Genomic DNA, 18,539 nt, shown 5'->3' on the forward strand with positions numbered 1-18,539 from the left:
CCCGATGACATGGTGAGCATTTTTGTCCATAAGCAGCACAATCACACAAAGCATGATCTTCACGCATCTTGTTTATAGCAGAATTACACCATTGCAAGTATTATTTTGCCAGTTCCCTGCCCAGCTAAAAGATGCCAGTATTCCAAAGCTTTGATCTTCTTGCTTTGGCTAGAGACTATAGATCACTTCTTCAAGTCTTTGCTAGTGCGGAGTTGTTAATTGTGCTAAACTTGTTGGAGCCAAGAACACAGTCTCTCTTCTCATTTGTATCTTCATTATCAGGTCTTCCCACCATTCAGACTAATACCAAGGAAAGTAACGCTGATTATTGGAGCAATGATGCAGGTAAGAGTTGTTTGATTTGGTTTGATTTTTTAGATTGGTTCTGCTCCAATAGCTTGTGCCTGGGCTCTTGAGTTGTCAAATAAATACTACTTGCCCAGTACTTAATAATGATAATTATGGCATTTGTTAAGTGCTTACTATGTGCTGAGCACTGTTCTGGGACCATGTTCAGCTCAGATATGTAAACAGTAGCTATCAGAATGCATTTGCAAAGCACGTAGCCAGTAAACAGGTCCACACTTGACCACCTCTCTGCTTCAACATGTTGTCAGAGTGCAGACTTAAGTTGGATGCAATCAATACTGTTTCAGCAAAATGAATCCTAGCTCTCCAAGGATGAATAGCTGTCTATAATAAACCTGTCATATCCACAAATGGAAAGTTATACAAGTATTAACTAGAGCAGAGCAGAACTCTGATGAAATGACCACAGGTGATGAGTATTGCTGTTTCTATAACTTCAGATCACTTCAGAAGGAGGTCCACAACCTCAATCGAACATCATTTTCTCCATCAGTGATGAGAGTATTGCTTCAGTGAACAGCACTGGTCTGGTCAGAGGCATCACAGTTGGCAATGGAACAGTCACGGGAGTTGTTCAAGCTGTTGATGCAGAGACTGGCAAAGTTGTTATAGTATCTCAGGTAATATACAGCTGACTTGATTCTTTTGAAAGTGATTATCCTGTTGGAAGGTTTCCAGACCCTTTGCTGCTTCTCCTACCTCATACTATCCATGCTTGGACCCTTAGCATTTTCACAGGAGGATTGGCGGAGGAGGAGGAAAAACTAAATAAGACTTGAATCAGTTCATTTGGCTCCTTATTGGCAACTCTGGTAAAGGGTTTACTAACGGGAAGGAGGTTAAAGCTATTTGCCAAAATGAGGTCTTGGAATTATCTGTGAATTTCAATTTTCCACACTATCCATTAGTGTGGTTAACTGAGAGTTAATTGTATTTCATTCTAAGGCTTATTTTATATAAAAAGAATGTCAATTTAAAAAGTACTATACAGATATCATTTGTGTTTATATGACAAAATTATATATGTAAAGGAATGCATGAAGAATACAGATGGCAGAAACATATAAACATTTTGATATGTAAACATTAGATGCATATTAATGCTGAGTATTGCTTGAGTGATGCTGGTGACCAGTCAATCAGTGGCATTTATTTAGCGTTTACTGTGTGCTAAGCACTATACTAAGCGTTTGGGAGGGAATGATACAACAGTGTAGTGGTAATAATGATTGTAGTATTTAAGCACTTATTATATATACCAAGCACCATACTAAATGCTGGAGTAGTTAGAAGTTAAGTAGATTGGACACCATCCCTGTCCCACACAGGACTCACAGTCCACAAAGGAGGGAGAATAGGCATTGTATCCCCGTTTTTCAGATGAGAGAACTGAGGCACAAAGAAATTAAGTGACCTGCCCAAGGTCACAAAGCCGCCTAGTGGCAGAGCTGGAATTAGAACCCACGTCCCCTGACCCCGGTCCTGTGTTCTATCTACTAGTCAACACTGCTTATGGATATTTCCTTATACCTTAATATTTCGTGGCTTAGTGGAAAGAGCATGGGCTTGGAAGACAGAGGACGTGGGTTCTAATCCCGGATCCGCCACTCGTCTGCCGTGTGACCTTGTTAAGAAGTTAAGCTGCTTAACTTCTCTGTGCCTCAGTTACCTCATCTGTAAAATGGGGATTAAGACTGTGAGCCCCACGTGGGACAACCTGATTACCTTGTATTTATCCCAGTGCTTAGAACAGTGCTTGGCACATAGTAAGCGCTTAACAAATATAATTATTATTATTATTTCCCTTATTTATAATTATTTTGATGTCTGTCTCCCCCCTCTAGACTGTAAGCTCCTTGTGGGCAGGAAACGTGTCTATAAACTGTATTGTTTGTATTGTACTCTCCCAAGTGCTTAGTACCAGTGCTTGGCACACAATAAACACTCAAAAAAAATACCACTGATTGATTGAATTATTGGAAAGAGCATTGAGCAAAGAGCGTGAAGACCAGGCTAGCTTGACCAGTAAGAGAGAGTGCAGGTTTCAGTAATGAGGAAGCCAGTTGGTGCTGAACCTTGAAGCACATGATTGGGAGTTCTGATGAGGTCCTAGGAGCAACTGGGGAAATCTTTACATGATTATTTATAACAAAATAATGATTAAAATGCCGGTCAACGTAGACCTAACTTTTTTGTGGGTGGTCAAAGCCCCTTTTCTTCCAACAGTCGTAAAATAAAAATAACTCCTTTGAACCTTCACTCTACAAGCATTGTTGAGAGCATAAACTTATTTGATGTGTTATATGTGAACCAACAGCATAAGTTAGATTGACTTTGATCTGTCATGAAGTTTATTCATATTCATTGTTTCTTGGACTTCGAGTTCTCAGTATCTCAGTCGAACTTGTCTTCAATCTCCCTAAAGATTTAAGTGATGACATAACACACAGATATAGCATGCTTTCACACTTGACCATTCTGTAAACAAACTATGCTGAGACTAAGATATGAGTGATATGATATTTTAAACAAGAAGATTGGGCCACTGTGAGATGAGAGTTCTTTTTTTTTTAAGCGTGTAATTCTCTACCGGCACATGGCCATTACAGACTGTACATTCAACTTCTAGCTGTGCCTCTGATTTGTAGGGAGACTGTGCACAAATCACTTCAACTTTCTAAGTCTCTGAGGAATGTCATTCTCTTAAATCCTGCGGCAGATAGAGAAGGAACCAGGTTACTCTCATAGTGCATGGGACCTGTACTCTCCAAGTGCTTAGTACAGTACTTTGCACACATTAAGCACTCAATAAATATGATTGAATGAATGAATGAATGACCAAGAATCCAAGAGACCTGGATGTTTGTCCTAATTCTTTTGCTGACACACTAGCTGCCTTATCTCTGGCTCAGTTTCCTCTCCTATCTTCTACCAGCTGAGTCAACATACAATCACCAAACTGAAAGGTCTTTGGGTCCTTTGGAACCAAGGCAAGTAGCCACTGAACCTAAACATGTTTGGAGATGATCAAGTGAAGGAACACACACCCATGGCCCTTTCTATAGTCTCCAGTTTGATTCAGTGTTTTGCCAGCTTAGAACAAAAAATCACTCTCCTATGACAGGTAACCTCTGTAGTGGGTCTCCCAAATGTATCTCAAAAAAATAAATTCAGTTGGTGTCACAAAAGAGCTGATTCCCACTGCTACCTGATCCCCAGCTTGGGCAGAGCCAGGCTGTACACCATTGTTTACGTTGGGGGCTGGGGAGGGAAAAGCCTTATTGGACTGCCCTATCCCCAACATGGAGGGAAGATATTCCCACCACCCACTCATAAATAGTAATCTCCCATCCCCTTTAAGGGGAGCGGTTTTGTCCGTTAAAATAGTAGTAATAATAATAATGAGGTGTACAACTCACTGTGGGCAGGGAACGCATCTACCAACTCTATTATGTTGTACTCTTCCAAGTGGTTAGGACAGTGCTCTGCACACAGTAAGTGCTAAATAAATCCCATCGATTGATTGATTGAAGAGCAACTACAATAGAGTGATTTTTTTTAAATGTCGTCTACAAAGACGAAAGTTCCAGCTCTAGCCCCTGGGATCTTTTCCGTTGGTTAGTTATATGAAAGTGTGAAGTTAGTTTTACTGCCCAAAAACTGATGTAGGCAGGGAATACATCTGCTAATTCTGTTACATTGTACTCTCTCAAGCACGGAGTTCAGTGCTTTGCACATAGTAAGTGCTCACTAAATACCTTTGATTGATCCAGAGCTTCTAAACTCTCTTTCAGGACCAAGTGGGTGTCGAGGTTGTGCGTCTCAAGGCTGTGAGGATCCGAGCTCCCATTACCAGGATGAAGACTGGGACCCAGGTGAGCAAGACGGGGCCACGGACCTTCCTCTCTCTGATCACCGACTGGCCATTTGGATGTCTTGCAATCAACTGCCTTTTTTTTTTTAAGGGCATCTTTCCCGATGCAGAATAATAAGCCAACTAATCATAGTTTCACTCCATGCCAACTCTAGTTTTGCTGTTTTCTTTATTCAGAATGCAAACATGTTATGTCAGTCTACTCAGATCATTCATGGTTGGTTTGGGGAAGTGTAAATCTCTGGTCCAGGAATTTCATGGCAAAATATGGGACTGTGCCCCAAATGTTATCGAGGCATTTGAACTGAAGGAGAGCCTGTGGCATCACAAAATGTGGCAAGGGCTCCCATCTCCCTGCCCCCCAACTCCCATAGGGGGATGGGGTAAGTATTACAGTATACTCTCAATTATATGGGCACGGATTATCCACAGTGCAGATTATCCGTGCCCTTCCCGCTGTGAGTTGGTGTCGGGGAGAAGAAGGAGGTATGGGCATGCCCAAGCCAAAAGGATTCCAGCTTTGAGTAGAGCAGTGCAGTTATCTGGGATTGGGATGTCCAGCTCTGCTCAACTCCATGACCCTGGCCACGAAAGCCAGAAGATTTTTCTATCATAGGCCCCTAACTGCATCAGCTGTTCAGGCTGTGCACCCAGTTGGAGAGATTTCCAGCTTTTGCAGCCCGACTCTTGGTGGTATCTGCTGGTAGACATCTTGGTCACCACCAGCGACTGGAAACCTCTCCCCTCGGCCGCCTCACCTGAACAGCTGGATGCGGTACCATGCCCAAGCCCAAAAAAACACTAACCTAAGCTGGGAGAAGAATTTTGTTTGTTTTTCTGGACTTTCCAGTTCACAGAACTGGAGGTGGACCAAGGAAAATCAAGAGTCGAACTGTATTTGTCTTGAAACGACTTGTGACTTGAGTATCTCTGGTCCTGGCCATATTGGAAATCAGGGCCAGGAAGGAAAAGGGAATCCATCATGTAGTTGAATCCTGGGAGATGGAATAGAGAGGAACTTTCTCTGTAGTTCTGGGGCCTCCCAAAACCTGGGCCTAGGATATGTTTCTTCCCTCTTCTCCTTTGATTAGCATTATTCATTATCATTATTAATAATGACCCTCCTCCTTTGACCCAAATCATGTTCCTTCCCTCCTTCAAAATTCTAAATCCTCCACCCTCACATCCTCCATGAAGTCTTCCCAAGGTCCCTGATGATTTGTTGTTCAGAGATAAGCAATGCCATCCAGTGGTATTGGTAGCAATTTGGATAGAGACTCCAGCTTCCTGGAATTCAAACCAGCTGAGGAGAGGACTGGGAGTAGGTAAGGTGGCATCAGGGCATAAGGAAGGCTGACAGGATGGTGGCACAACCGAGAAAAAACACCACCGAACCAAATTCTTCAAGCCATAGAAATCCCAGGTAGCTAGAAACTCTACCTGAATTGCTACTGCAGACCGGGGTCTCAATCACATAGTGATGAAGTAAATGTTCTTAGACCCTTCCCAGATTAAACCTTCATGGAATGATGTTCCGCACACCACTGACTTGTAAACTCCTCCTCTAGACTGAAATCTCGAAGGCAGGGACTGTATCTACCAACTCTGTCATATTGTCCTCTCCCAAGCGCTTAGAACAGTGCTCTGCACATAGGAAACACTCAATAAATACTGTTGACTGAGTGATTGCTGACTAACAGTAACCCTTGGTTTCTTCTGTAACAGATGCCGGTTTATGTCACGGGCATTACCAGCAGCCAGAGCCCTTTTTCGTTTGGGAATGCAGTGCCTGGGCTGACTTTCCATTGGTCTGTCACCAAGAGAGATATCCTGGATGTCAGAACAAGGCACAATGAGGTAATCACCTGTGCTTGGCCCTGGGACCCACAGCCTCGTCAATGAATGGGTTCTGACACTTTACGGCCAAGGGGCATGTTAGAGACACACAGCTACAGCAGCCTTTGGTTTTTCCCACCTGAAGAACAAGAGGGAGTTCCATCGGTGTCTGAGTTTTCCTCTCAGGCACTCCCTCTGCCCCTAACCTCCCACGAGAAACAGATGTTTTCCAGAAATGCAGCTGCAGGGCAGTAACTGCAGCTCTACCAAAGTAGAAGCAATCGGGTGATCTGGAAGGGCAGATTGATAGCACACCCCTGGTCCTGCTCCTGGATGGCACCGCAACAAGCTGGCCATAAGGGTGAAGGAAGGAGGTTCGTAGACTTGGGAGGGCTGGAGTTTTTGGGTGCAAGCATCAGCTAGCCTATATCGCTATCTCCAAACTGTCAGAAACAGAATGAGTTTGAGAGCAGAGAGAGCTTTGGTCATACACAGACTGGGAAGGTAAGAATGGGTAAGAATTAGCCTGGAGGCAGGGAGTAAGAGCCAGGTGGAGAAGATGTGGAGAAGTGGGCTCAAGTGCCCTGTGAGACCTTGACCACGTCCCTGGACTTCTCATGCTGAAACCCCCTGGCAGTAAGATAAGCAAAGCCTGGTCTGTGATGGGCAGAGAACATGTCTGCTACTTCTGTTGTATTGTACTCTCCCAAGCACTTAGTACAGTGCTCTGCACATAGTAAGTGCTCAATAAATACCATTGATTGATTGATTTTATGGGAGTTACTGCAGGAACAGCCAAGAAAATATATCTACATCTGGAGATGAAGTGCTACAAGAGAAGAAAGAGCCCACTGTTCAGGGTTCCTTAGGCAAAACATAAAAGCTAGCACTGGGCATTTTGAACCATGAGGTTTGCTCTTGAGTGGGGATCACTGCTCCTGGCCTCAATTGTCATTTCTTTGGCATTTATAAATGACAAATTAATGTGTGACCCTAACTACCATAATACAGTGGGAGGAAGAAAACCAAGAGGAGAGAAAGGAATAACTCTTTGATGATGAAAGGAATGTCTGTTCAGCAGAGACCACAATTGTCAAACCAGAATTTTATCTTTTATTTGCTCCAGGCAGGATCATTGTTTTATTTTTGTTTCCAGGCTTCTCTTCAGCTTCCATCAAAATATAACTTTGCCATGAATGTTTATGGCAGAGTAAAGGGTAGGACAGGGCTGAAGGTTGTCGTCAAAGCCCTTGATCCAGCATTGGAACAGTTTTTTGGCCTGGCGAAAGAGCTGTCAGATGAAATCCAGATCCAGGTAAGCAAGGGGCACTGATTTTTCTCACTACACAGCATACTTCAGTCTGCAATGAAAGAGGTGCCAGGGCTCATCTGAGCCACCACGCAAAGCTCCACATGTGCAATGTGAACCGACAAGCCCAAAGGTGCTGTGGATTGTGCCTGTGGGACTGCCAAGCCTGCCTGAGGCCTGTAAACTCTGGGACAAAATGAAGTCCTTCTCAGGGGGTGGAAAAGAAACTACAGGGCCCCAAAGTATATCAGAACAGCACATTCCGAGGTGATGCTCTATGCCAGTCTATCTTCTGTTCTAGCATGTGACTGGAGCATGTGAGGGTCCCCTTTTCTCAATCTCCAGAGGCACTCGACAGCAGCCATAAGATTGGGACTGCATTTCCCCTCAGGAGAGCCCACGGCAGATGCAATGCCCTGCTGATGGGCTACTCAGTCCTCAGCAAACCCTGGATCATGCCAGGAGACCGGAGGTGATATTTTGCTGTAAATGAACCACTACAATAATAATGCTGTGACAGCTCCTTCCAAGCCACTCTAAAGTCATGGAGGGAGTTCATTAGCTTTATACTAACACACAGGTGCACACGTGTATATGCACACACACAAGAGTAATTAAAGGAAGCCTCCATAAAGACTTTGTTTACAGCATTTCAAGTCTTTTAACTGTTCTTTGAACTCTCCTAGAGTGTAAGTAGAGCACCAGAGGAAAAGCCATTCTGGAATAATTGCTGGTGGGGGTCTGATTTCAATAAAGGGAATCAGAAGCAGAGCTCCACAATGTGAAAACAAGCATATGCAGGTTTTCTTTGTTCCATCACTCACAGAAAGAAAACCTCAGCTCCAGGGGAGTCAGTCACTTTGCCTAGGTTGAATTGCAAAGGAGTTTGGCGGCATGGGAAGCAGCATGGCCTAGTAGAAAGAGCATGGGCCTGGGAGTCAGAGGTTCGAAATCTGGCTCTGCCAATTGCTACATTCATTTATTCAATTGTATTTATTGATTGCTGGGTGCAGAGCACTTTATTAAGTGCTTAGGAGAGTAGTGCAGTATAACAATAAGCAGCCACATGCCCTGCCCACAATGAGTGACCCTGAACAATAATAATAATAATAATAATGTTGGTATTTGTTAAGCACTTACTATGTGCCGAGCACTGTTCTAAGCGCTGGGGTAGACATAGGGGAATCAGGTTGTCCCACGTGGGGCTCACAGTCTTAACCCCCATTTTACAGATAAGGGAACTGAGGCACAGAGAAGTTAAGTGACTTGCCCACAGTCACACAGCCGACAAGTGGCAGAGCTGGGATTCGAACTCATGAGCCCTGACTCCAAAGCCCGTGCTCTTTCCACTGAGCCACGCTGCTTCTCTAACCCTATTAACAAATCACTTAACTTCTCTGTGCCACACTTTCCTCATCTGGAAAATGGGGAATCAATACCTGTTCTCCCTCCTGTTTAGACTGTGAGCCCCATGTGGGATGAGGATTGTGTCTAACCTTATATCTACCCCAGGGCTTAGGACAATGCTTGACACATAGGAAGCACTTGTCTTAGAAAGTTTGGGCTTTCTTTAACTGTAACTTTATTTCCAAATAACAGGAAAGCCCATAAAAAGTGGTAGGCCAGGTGCAAACAGGAAATTAGGTAGGTCAAAAAGGAATTTCAGAAACCTTCGCAAGGAATGTCAAAAGCTTCTTCATTTAGAGAAAATGCAGGAAGTCAGCCAAGTAATGCATCTAAGGAAAACAGTCCAAATTGCAACTACAAGATGATAGGCCCAGAGCTATCAATCGCAACTCAGCAAAAAGATCTTGAAGACACTGCTGACTGTTCTTTCAAATCTTCCGTTCATTGTGAGGCAGCAGCCAAAAAGGCCAAACAAATGCTGGGGCTATATCAAGAAGAAGATGCAAAATAATAAAATGAAGAGCCTAGTTGTGCCACTCCGTAAAATATTGGTATGCCTGGAATAGTGGGTCCATGCAGAGGCCTGAATGTCCTTACAGCTGCCCCATAAAACCAACCTGCCATCAATGATGGAGTAGCAGTCTAGGGAACCCCTGAGAATTGCCTAACTGGGAATCGAAGAGTGCTGCTCTCATTAAAAGAGGCATGAATTGAGAAAATGCAGCTGGCGTCAGCCAGCTAACTACCACCTCCAGACTCTCTTTCTCAAGCTCTGCTGTGGAATCAGCATATAATATGGTAGATGATAGATTGTGAGCCCCGTGTGCAAAAGGGACTGTGTCCAATCTCATACCCTTGTATCGACCCAGAGTAAGTGTTCAATACATTCCATAGTTCTTCTTAGTAGTATGGCTAAACACAAGCCTTGAAGGAGAAGAAAAGATGAAGGGGGCCTAACAGGATTGTATGCTGGACCGCTATTCATTTTCTGATCTTAACCTTGAAGATAGTCACTCTTTTACCTCACTTTCTTGCCATTTCTACTGCTCACTAACTTCAGGAGATGTTGTGATGATTAATTTATAATTTACACTGAACTTCCAAGAAGCAATTTTTGAGACTGTGTGGCCTCGTGGAGGGAGCATGGGCCTGGGAGTCAGAAGGATCTTGGTTCTTATCCCAGCTCTCCCATTTGCCTGATGTTTGACCTTGGGCAAGTCATTTCACTTCTCTGTGCCTCAGTTATCTCACCTGTAGTAATAATGATAACTGTAGTATTTGTTAGGTGCTTACTATGTGCTAGGCACGGTACTAAGTGCTGGAATAAATACAACGTAATTGGGTTGGACACAGTCCCTGTCCCACATGGGGCTCACAATCTTAATCACCATTTTCCAGATGAAGGAACTGAGGCCCAAAGAAGTAAATTGACCTGCCCAAGATCACACAGCAGTCGAGTGGAGGACCCAGAATTAGAACCCACGTCCTGTGACGCCCAGACTCTTGCCACTAGGCCATGCTGTTTCAACTTCTGTAAACTGGAGATGAAGACTGTGGGCCCCATGTGGGACATGGACTGTGTCCAACCTGTTTAACTTGTTGCTACCCTAGTGCTTAGTACACTGCCTAGCACATAGTTAGCGCTTAACAAATACCATTTGAAAAAAAGGCATGGGAGGTGAGAGAGGTTTGGTGGGAGCATATCATGTTCTGTTATTATAACGTTCTGTCACTAGAGGGACAATTAGAAACTTTTCCATGGGAATTAAGTATGGCCATGTTTCCAGGTTTTCTGGACTCTGGGTTGTACAGTTTAACACCTCCTATGCCCCAAACCAAGAAGGAACATTTCTATTCTGAGCAGGAGAGGAGTGGAATTGTACCCACAGGAGGCACAGGGGGAAGCAAGAATCCAAAGGAGTTACTGATGCAATTGTGATGGCCTGTCAGCCCCAAGAGAAGAGGCACCTTTATTGCATTTCTTTATTGCTGAACAATGTCATTTTTGTTGCCATCCCTGTGGCCTGCAAACGTCTGATGGTTGGACAGCTTCTCTACTGAGGTCCTGGTTAAGGGTACTGCACTGTTTTCATAACCAGCCCCTTCCTGACTTAGCAGACATGGCCAGCTGTGTGATGGGACAGAACAGTTTGTTTCAGTGTTTAAAGATGGTAGACCAGTTGAAGCAGGGGACACTCATAAAGATGACATGTTGGTCTTCATCAGGAAGCACAATAGCTGTTTCAAGCCAGCCTCCTCTCCCTTCCGTCATCTGTCTTCTCTCATCTGTCAAATGGAGGTTAAAAAAAACCCCAAAAACTGTGAGCCCCGCGTGGGACAACCTGATCACCTTCTATCCCCCAGTGCTTAGAACAGTGCTTTGCACATAGTAAGCGCTTAACAAATACCACAATTTTCTGCCACATCCCATGCCCTCACTCTGGAGTAGTTTGGCTTCATCCCTAACTTGGGGAATTTCCAGAGAATAAGTTTTTCTTTCTTCCATTCCGAAGCCCCAAATTTAGTCCAAAACAGCTATCAGTGTCTGGACTCCACACTGTTGGGAGTATCTCAGAAATAGATTTATCAACAGCACAACTAAGGGGCAGTTAGGGAAATTCCTGGTTGGAAAGCAGTAGGCCAACCCTGAAACTAACACAGCTGAGCCTTAAAGAAAATCAGGCAATGGAAATAATGCAAAATGGGATACTCTCTGCTATTTCTTTCTGTTCCATTTTGTTCAATTTTTACAGGACTCTGTTGGGGTGGGGCCAAGTGAGGGGCTACAGTAAAAACAGTGAGATTCTCTTAGACTTTTCATATGGAGAGCTGTAAGTGGGGAATGAGTAGAGCTAGGAGGAAGAGAAGGCAACTTTGGGAAATGTGAGTACAATGCAAATTCAAACTGATTTTGAACTCGGTAAAGGCAGGGGAATTATCTTTCCAGAAGAGATAATCAGAGGTTGACCTAACCAGAGGCAAACCTAGTGGAAGGTTGAAAAAAAATTCACACAAGCCACCTGATCATTAGCTAAAGCTCACCCACCAACTACTTGGCACATTCCCTGTTAGTATTAGTGGATGACTAATGTGTAGTATGCCCCATGCAGATCCAAAACAAGAAAATTAGGATTTTTTTAAACTGAAAAATTAGTTTTAAAAAGTCCACCTGCCCCAAACAGATATAATAATAATATTTTTAAGCCCTTACTATGTGCCAGGCATTGTTCTAAAGGCAGGGGTAGAAACAAGATAATCCCTGTCCCACAGAGAGCTCACCTCCCCTTTAGTTAGTCGAAGAAATAAAGTTAACCATGTGACTGCCTCTTTTGAAAGAATATGGATACCAGCCTACTAATTTGCATTAAAAATTGTGGTCTTTAAAATAGTCCCCATTTTACAGATGAGGCAAGTGAAGTGACTTACCCAAGGTCACACAGCAAACAAATAGTGGAGCTGGGATTAGAACCCAGGTCACTCTAACTCCCAGACCCTTGCTGTATCCTCTAGGCCATGCTGCTTCTCTCCTATAGATATACAGGCACAGATACAGAGCTATACATGGTCTGTCCTTTAGATCTAAGGGAAGAAGAGGAACAAAGGCCAGAAAGGCTCGAAACTGGCACCTTGTGAAATGAGGAGCCTCAAGACGTTTCCAGGTCAAAGACTGACCAGGTGGGAGTTGAGAAAAATGAGACAGAAGGGCCTGGTATAGTTTTGTTCAATTTCAACTATCCAGATTGGCACCTCCAGTAATACATTAACTGGATAATTGTTGCGCTTCACTTGACCCATGTAGCTATTGCCCTCGTGTGTCAAGATTGTAGGAAAGTGAGATAACCAAAGGTTCAAAAGGTGAAACCAGAAATTCGAGTCTGGGTAACTCTTGGTGGCACAAGTTGACATCTTATCAAAGAAGCAAGATAAATGTAGACTGCTCTTATAGTACTGGATTGTGATTAGGGTCATAATTCTGATTAACATTGCAAGCTTCCATTCCGCAGTGTCCTTTTTATAGGCTCTGGAGAATAAAGCTGTATGATTTTGAGTGGGATTATTAAACTGATTTTTTTTGGCAACTTGTTCTCTTTGCTCTACTCATTAGTTATCTCGTCAGCCCCCAGCCTCCATCATGATCTGAATAAAAGTACTTAAAAAAAATTGATCTCACCCAATTCTTTCTGGGGCTTTTTTTGTCAGCTTTAAAGCATTTTGCTCATCGTTGTAGAGAAATTTAGCAGCTTCTTTAATGTTAATACCTTTAAGCACTTTTTCTGTCCTCTGTTCTGTTGTTCCTCTTGGTTTCCTTTCCCCCTGTCTTCCCTCCCATCAAAATCCAAATGGATGTACATGACTGAAATAAACAGATCTCACTCAATCTCCTACAGGTATTTGAAAAGCTTCTACTGCTTAATCCCAAAATAGAAGCAGAGCAGATATTAATGTCACCAAACTCATTTATAAAACTTCAGACAAACAGGTAGGTGATTCAACTGTAAATTTTTGCAAGTTATGTGTAATATGTGTGCCATTGGTTTATTGATGTGGAAAAACTTGGGGTTGTGTCCTTTTCTGATCTCTCATTAAAAAATAACCCTCACAGAATGTTCCTTCCAAAGTGTGGCTTGAATATAACCTCACTGTCTTTACATTTGCTTGTAGTTAATCTAACTCGACCTTCATTGAACATTTCATACACAGATATGCAGCTCCTAAAGGATATTCTTTATGAAATGGGCAAAATGTGCACATACAATCTGCTTCTTCCTCCCCTTTAGTTAGTCGATGAAATAAAGTTAACCATGTGACTGCCTCTTTTGAAAGAATATGGATACCAGCCTACTAATTTGCATTAAAAATTGTTTACAGAAAAGGATTTTGGAAACCACCGTGTACTCATAACCATTAGTTTTCTAAATTAAATTTCTATCAGTAAGTGACGAGACTGCGGCCTGTCAGCACATGGGTTTTGATATATGGACATGCCAAGAGAAGTCGTTTTTCTAAGCAATCAAGTGAGAATTGTAGTCCTAGTTATTTAGATTGGACTTTAAAGCTCTGTGGTTTTATCTCAGAGTCTTTCACATGCTTTTCTGGGCTTCTGTTCATCATTCATATCAGCATCTAAAAAATGCCAGTTTATCGAGAGCCTCTTTTTCATTTTATGAAGGGACGGCGTAGCATCCCTCAGTTACCAAATGTTGGATGGGCCAGAAAAAGTTCCCATCGTGCATATCGACGAGAAAGGCTTCCTTGTATCAGGTTCTCTGATTGGAACATCAACAATTGAAATAAATTCACAAGAACCATTTGGAGTCAACCAGACAATTATTGTTGCTGTCAAGGTAAAATTTATATTTCGTTTTCCCACCTTTCATCAGAACAGTGAAACTTGCGTAGACTTCTTGTATAATACTAGGCTTAACCATTTGTTTTGTCAAAACATGTATTATTTAATTCATTCATTCAATAGTATTTATTGAGCTCTTACTGTGTGCAGGGCACAGCACTAAGCTCTTGGAAAGTACAATTCAGCAATAAAAAGAGATAATCCCTGCCCACAACAGACTTGCAGTCTAGAAGGGGGGAAACAGACATCAGAACAAGTAAAAAGGTGTAAATAGCCTCAATGTAAATAAATAGAATTATAGATATATACATATCAAAACAAGTAAACAGGCATTAATATAATGCCTGTTATATCTAACGGGCGTGGAGCAAAGGGAGTAAGTCCAGTCTATGGCGAGGGGAGGAAAAGGGGGCTTTGTCTGGGAATGCCTCCTGGAGGAGGTGAGCCTTCAGTAGGGCTTTGAAGGGGGGAAATGAGATTGACATATTTGAGGAGGGAGGGCATTCCAGGCCAGAAGTAGGACGTGGGCCACAGGTTGACAGCAGGACAGGCGAGAACGAGGCACAGTGAGAAGGTTAGTACCAGAGGAGTGGAGTGTGTGGGCTGAGATGTGGAAGGAGAGAAGGGAGGTCAGGTATGGGGGGGCAAGGTGATGAGGAATTTTTGCTTGATATGGAGGTTGATAGGCAACCATTGGAGGTTTTTGGGTATTTTTTGGGTGGGGGTGGGGGTGGTGACATGCCCAGAATGTTTCTGTAGAAAAGTAATCCGGGCAGCAGAGTGAAGTATAGATTGAAGTGGGGAAAGACAGGAGGTTGGGAGGTCAGAAAGGATGCTAATGAAGTAATCCAGTCTGGACAGGGTGAGTGATTGTACTAACGTGGTAGCAGTTCGGATGGAGAGGAAGAGGCAGATTTTGGTGATATTGTAAAGGTGCGACCAGCAGGTTTTGGTGACAGATTGGATATGTGGAGTGAATGAGAGAGATGAGTGGAGGATAACACCAGGGTTATGGGCTTGTGAGACAGGGAGGATGGTGGTACAGTCTCCAGTGACAAGAAAGTCAGGGGGAGGAGAGGGTTTGTATGAGAAAATAAAGAGTTCTGTTTTGGACTTGTTAAGTTTGAGGTATCAGTGGGACATCTAAGTAGAGATGTCCTGAAGGCAGGAGGAGATGCAAGCCTGGAGGGAGGGAGAGAGAACAGGGGAGAAGATATAGATTTAGACATCATCTGCATAGAGATGATAGTTGAAGCCGTGGGAGGGAATGAGTTCACCAAGGGAGTGAGTGTAGATGGAGAATAGAAGGGGACCAAGAACTGACCCTTGAGGAACCCCTACAGTTAGGGGATGGGAGGGGAAGGAGGATCCCGCGAAGAAGACTGAGAATGAATGGCCAGAGAGATAAGAGGAGAACCAGGAGAGGATGGAGTCAGTGAAGCCAAGGTTGGATAATGTGTTGAGGAGAAGGGGATGGTCGACAGCGTGAGAGGCAGCTGAGAGATCGAGGAGGATTAGGATGGAGTAGGAGCCGTTGGATTTGGCAAGAAGGAGGTCATTGGTGATCTTTGAGAGAGCAATTTCAGTGGAGTGGAGGGGATGGAAGCCAGATTGGAGGAGGTCCAGGAGAGAGCTGGAGGAGAGGAATTCGAGGCAGCGAGTGTAGATGACTCACTCCAGGAGTTTGGAAAGGAAGGGTAGGAGGGAGATGGGACAATAACCGGAGGGGGCCGTGGGGTCAAGGGAGGGTTTTTTTAGGATGGGGGGAGATGTGGACATGTTTGAAGGCAGAGGGGAAGAACCCATTGGAGAGTGAGCAGTTGAAGATGGCAGGTAAGGAGGGTAGGAGGGAAGGAGCGAGAGTTTTTATAAGGTGGGAAGGAGTGAGGTCTGATGCGCATATGGAGGGGGTGACACTTGAGAGGAGGGAGGAGATCTCCTCTGAAGATACTGCTGGGAAGGATGAGGATGGAGGAGGGGGAGGGGTGATTTTGGGGAGCTCAGACCCGATGGTGTTGTTTTCTAATGAAGTAGATGGCCAAATCATTAGGGGTGAGGGATGGGGAAGAGAGAGGGGGACAGGGGGCCTGAGGAGGGAGTTAAATATCCAGACAACTGATTCTATTTTTCAGCCTCATGCCATGACCGATAGAAAGCTCAAATTAATGGTCGATGCTGTGTTGCCTAACAAGTTGGAGAGCACTGTGATTGAGTTAGATTCTCCATAAACTATACCGGATGAGTGAGGCTCCTTGGGAAGATACATTTCCTCTTTCACACCACTAGAGGGCCATTTTATGTACAGAAGCAACAGCATACTAAATGGTCGGGGAAATGCTCCAAAAGGCCCAGGAGTATTCCCTCCCTTCATTGGCGATGAAATCGCTGAGGAAATCCTGAAATAACCGAGGAATTACATTCAGGTCCAGGTGCTTTATCATTTTTCATGAGTTTGACTATGCTAATGACTGCCTCATAAACTGGAACGAAGACATATCCTCATATTTTGGCCAGGTTTCTATGCTGCCAAAGAATCTCTTCCTCTGTGGTGGAAAACATGTTAAAAAGATCCATTGCAGTGTTCTTGTCATCTGCACAGGATTTGCCCTATGTCGATAATAAGGGTAGTTCCTTCTGTACTTTTTAGTACTGCTGCGAAAGTCTGCATGGTTTCATCAGTAATGAGTAAAACCCCCTAGTTGGTAGGTCCTCATCTCTCATTCGTTCATTCATTCAGTTGTATCTACTGAGCTCTTACTGTGTGCAGAGCACTGTAATAAGAGCTTGGGAGAGTACAGTATAACAATAAACAGACACATTCCCTCCCCACAACGAGCTTACAGTCTAGAGGGGGAGATAGACATTAATGTAAATAAATTACGGATATGTACGTAAGTGCTGTGGGGCTGGGAGGAGGGATGAATAAAGGGAGTAAGGGCAGTGCAGAAGGGAGTGGGAGAAGAGGAAAGGAGGGCTTAGGGAAGGCCTCTTGAAGGAGATGTGCCTTCAATAAGACTTTGAAGTTGGGGAGAGTAATTGTTGGATTTGAGGAGAGAGGGCATTCAAGGCCAGAGGCAGGATGTGGACAAAGAATCAGCAGTGAGATAGATGAGAGCGAGGAAAAGTCAGAAAGTTGGCATTAGAGGAGCAAAGTGTATGTGCTGGGTTGTAGTAGGAGAGTAGTGAGTTGGGAGGGGACAAGGTGATTGAATGCTTTAAAGCCAATGGCGTGGAGTTTCTGTTTGATGTGGAGGTAGATAGGCGACCATTGGAGTTTCTTGAGGAGTGGGGAAATATGTCCAGAACATTTTTGTAGAAAAAGTATCTGGGCAGCAGAGTGACGAATGGACTGGAGTGGAGAGAGGAGGCTGGGAGGTCCGCAAGGAGGCTGATACAGTAATCAAGGCAGGATAGGATAAGTGATTGTATTGTGGTGGGAAATGTGGATGGAGAGGAAAGGGCGGATTTTAGCGATGTTGTGAAGATGGGACCGAAAGGATTTAGTGCCAGATTGACTGTGAGGGTTAAATGAGAGAGATGAGTCAAGGATAATGCCAAGGTTATGGTCTTGTGAGGCAGAAAGGATGGTGGTGCCATCTACAGTGATGGGGGGAAGACAGAGTTTGGGTGGGAAGATAGGGAGTTCAGCCTTGCTTCTCAGTTCTCTTCAGTCTTGGCATCCTAATCCTGGTCATGCATGTTTCTTAGCTCGAGTTTCCTGTCCCGTTGTCAGTTTTTAGTAGGCTTCCTTTTTGGTCTCATAGGACCGAAGCTGCAAGGGGCTCTTGGTACACTTCTTGCTTTGCTGAAGACTGGTTTTTAAACGTGCTTGCTTGCATTTAAGCCATTCTGGATGGATATCTAATAGATAGTCTCTCTGAGAAATGCTATTAACTATTTGTGCCAGGAGTTTTAGCTGAGATGCCTTGTTCTTCAAGGGCAGCTGGGATAAATTCATTTGTTCGATCGTATTTATTGAGTGCTTACTGTGTGCAAAGCACTGTACTAAGTGCTTGGGAGAGTACACTATAACAACAAACAAATTCCTGCCCACAATGAGCTCACAGTCCAGAGAGGGAGACAGACATTAATATAAATGAATAAATGGATGCTTTACTTTTCAGGAGCTTGATATTTTTCCTGCTTGATGGTTTGGATGGCGCTCTTGCTATTTCAAATGCTTAGTCCAACACTTGGAGGTTTATATGGGAATGCTGCAGCCGAGTGGCTTTAAAAAGGGCTGGATAAAGGGCTGACAGTAACCCAAAAATCTCCATGCAGTTTTCATGCACTTGACAACATTCAAGTCAAAGCATTTGACAACATTCATAGTCCTGGTCCCTGGCAGCTGCTAGGTAAATTTTAGCTGCCCTGAGTTCTCCGGGATCCTTGGG

General features: G+C 43.8%; 1 protein-coding gene across 1 annotated transcript in view; it reads left to right on the plus strand.

Annotated features, from left to right (window-relative positions):
• NUP210 (nucleoporin 210) overlaps positions 1 to 18,539 on the plus strand; it is a 153,022-nt gene that overhangs the window by 100,332 nt on the left and 34,151 nt on the right. The window contains exons 24-30 of the mRNA XM_029050995.1: positions 283 to 345; positions 810 to 989; positions 4,164 to 4,244; positions 5,969 to 6,100; positions 7,236 to 7,394; positions 13,184 to 13,275; positions 13,966 to 14,140. Of these exons, the coding sequence (XP_028906828.1) occupies positions 283 to 345; positions 810 to 989; positions 4,164 to 4,244; positions 5,969 to 6,100; positions 7,236 to 7,394; positions 13,184 to 13,275; positions 13,966 to 14,140 (882 nt within the window). The remainder of the gene's footprint in view (positions 1 to 282; positions 346 to 809; positions 990 to 4,163; positions 4,245 to 5,968; positions 6,101 to 7,235; positions 7,395 to 13,183; positions 13,276 to 13,965; positions 14,141 to 18,539) is intronic.

This window comes from Ornithorhynchus anatinus, chromosome X1 (genome assembly GCF_004115215.2).
Source record: "Ornithorhynchus anatinus isolate Pmale09 chromosome X1, mOrnAna1.pri.v4, whole genome shotgun sequence".
NCBI lineage: Eukaryota > Metazoa > Chordata > Mammalia > Monotremata > Ornithorhynchidae > Ornithorhynchus > Ornithorhynchus anatinus.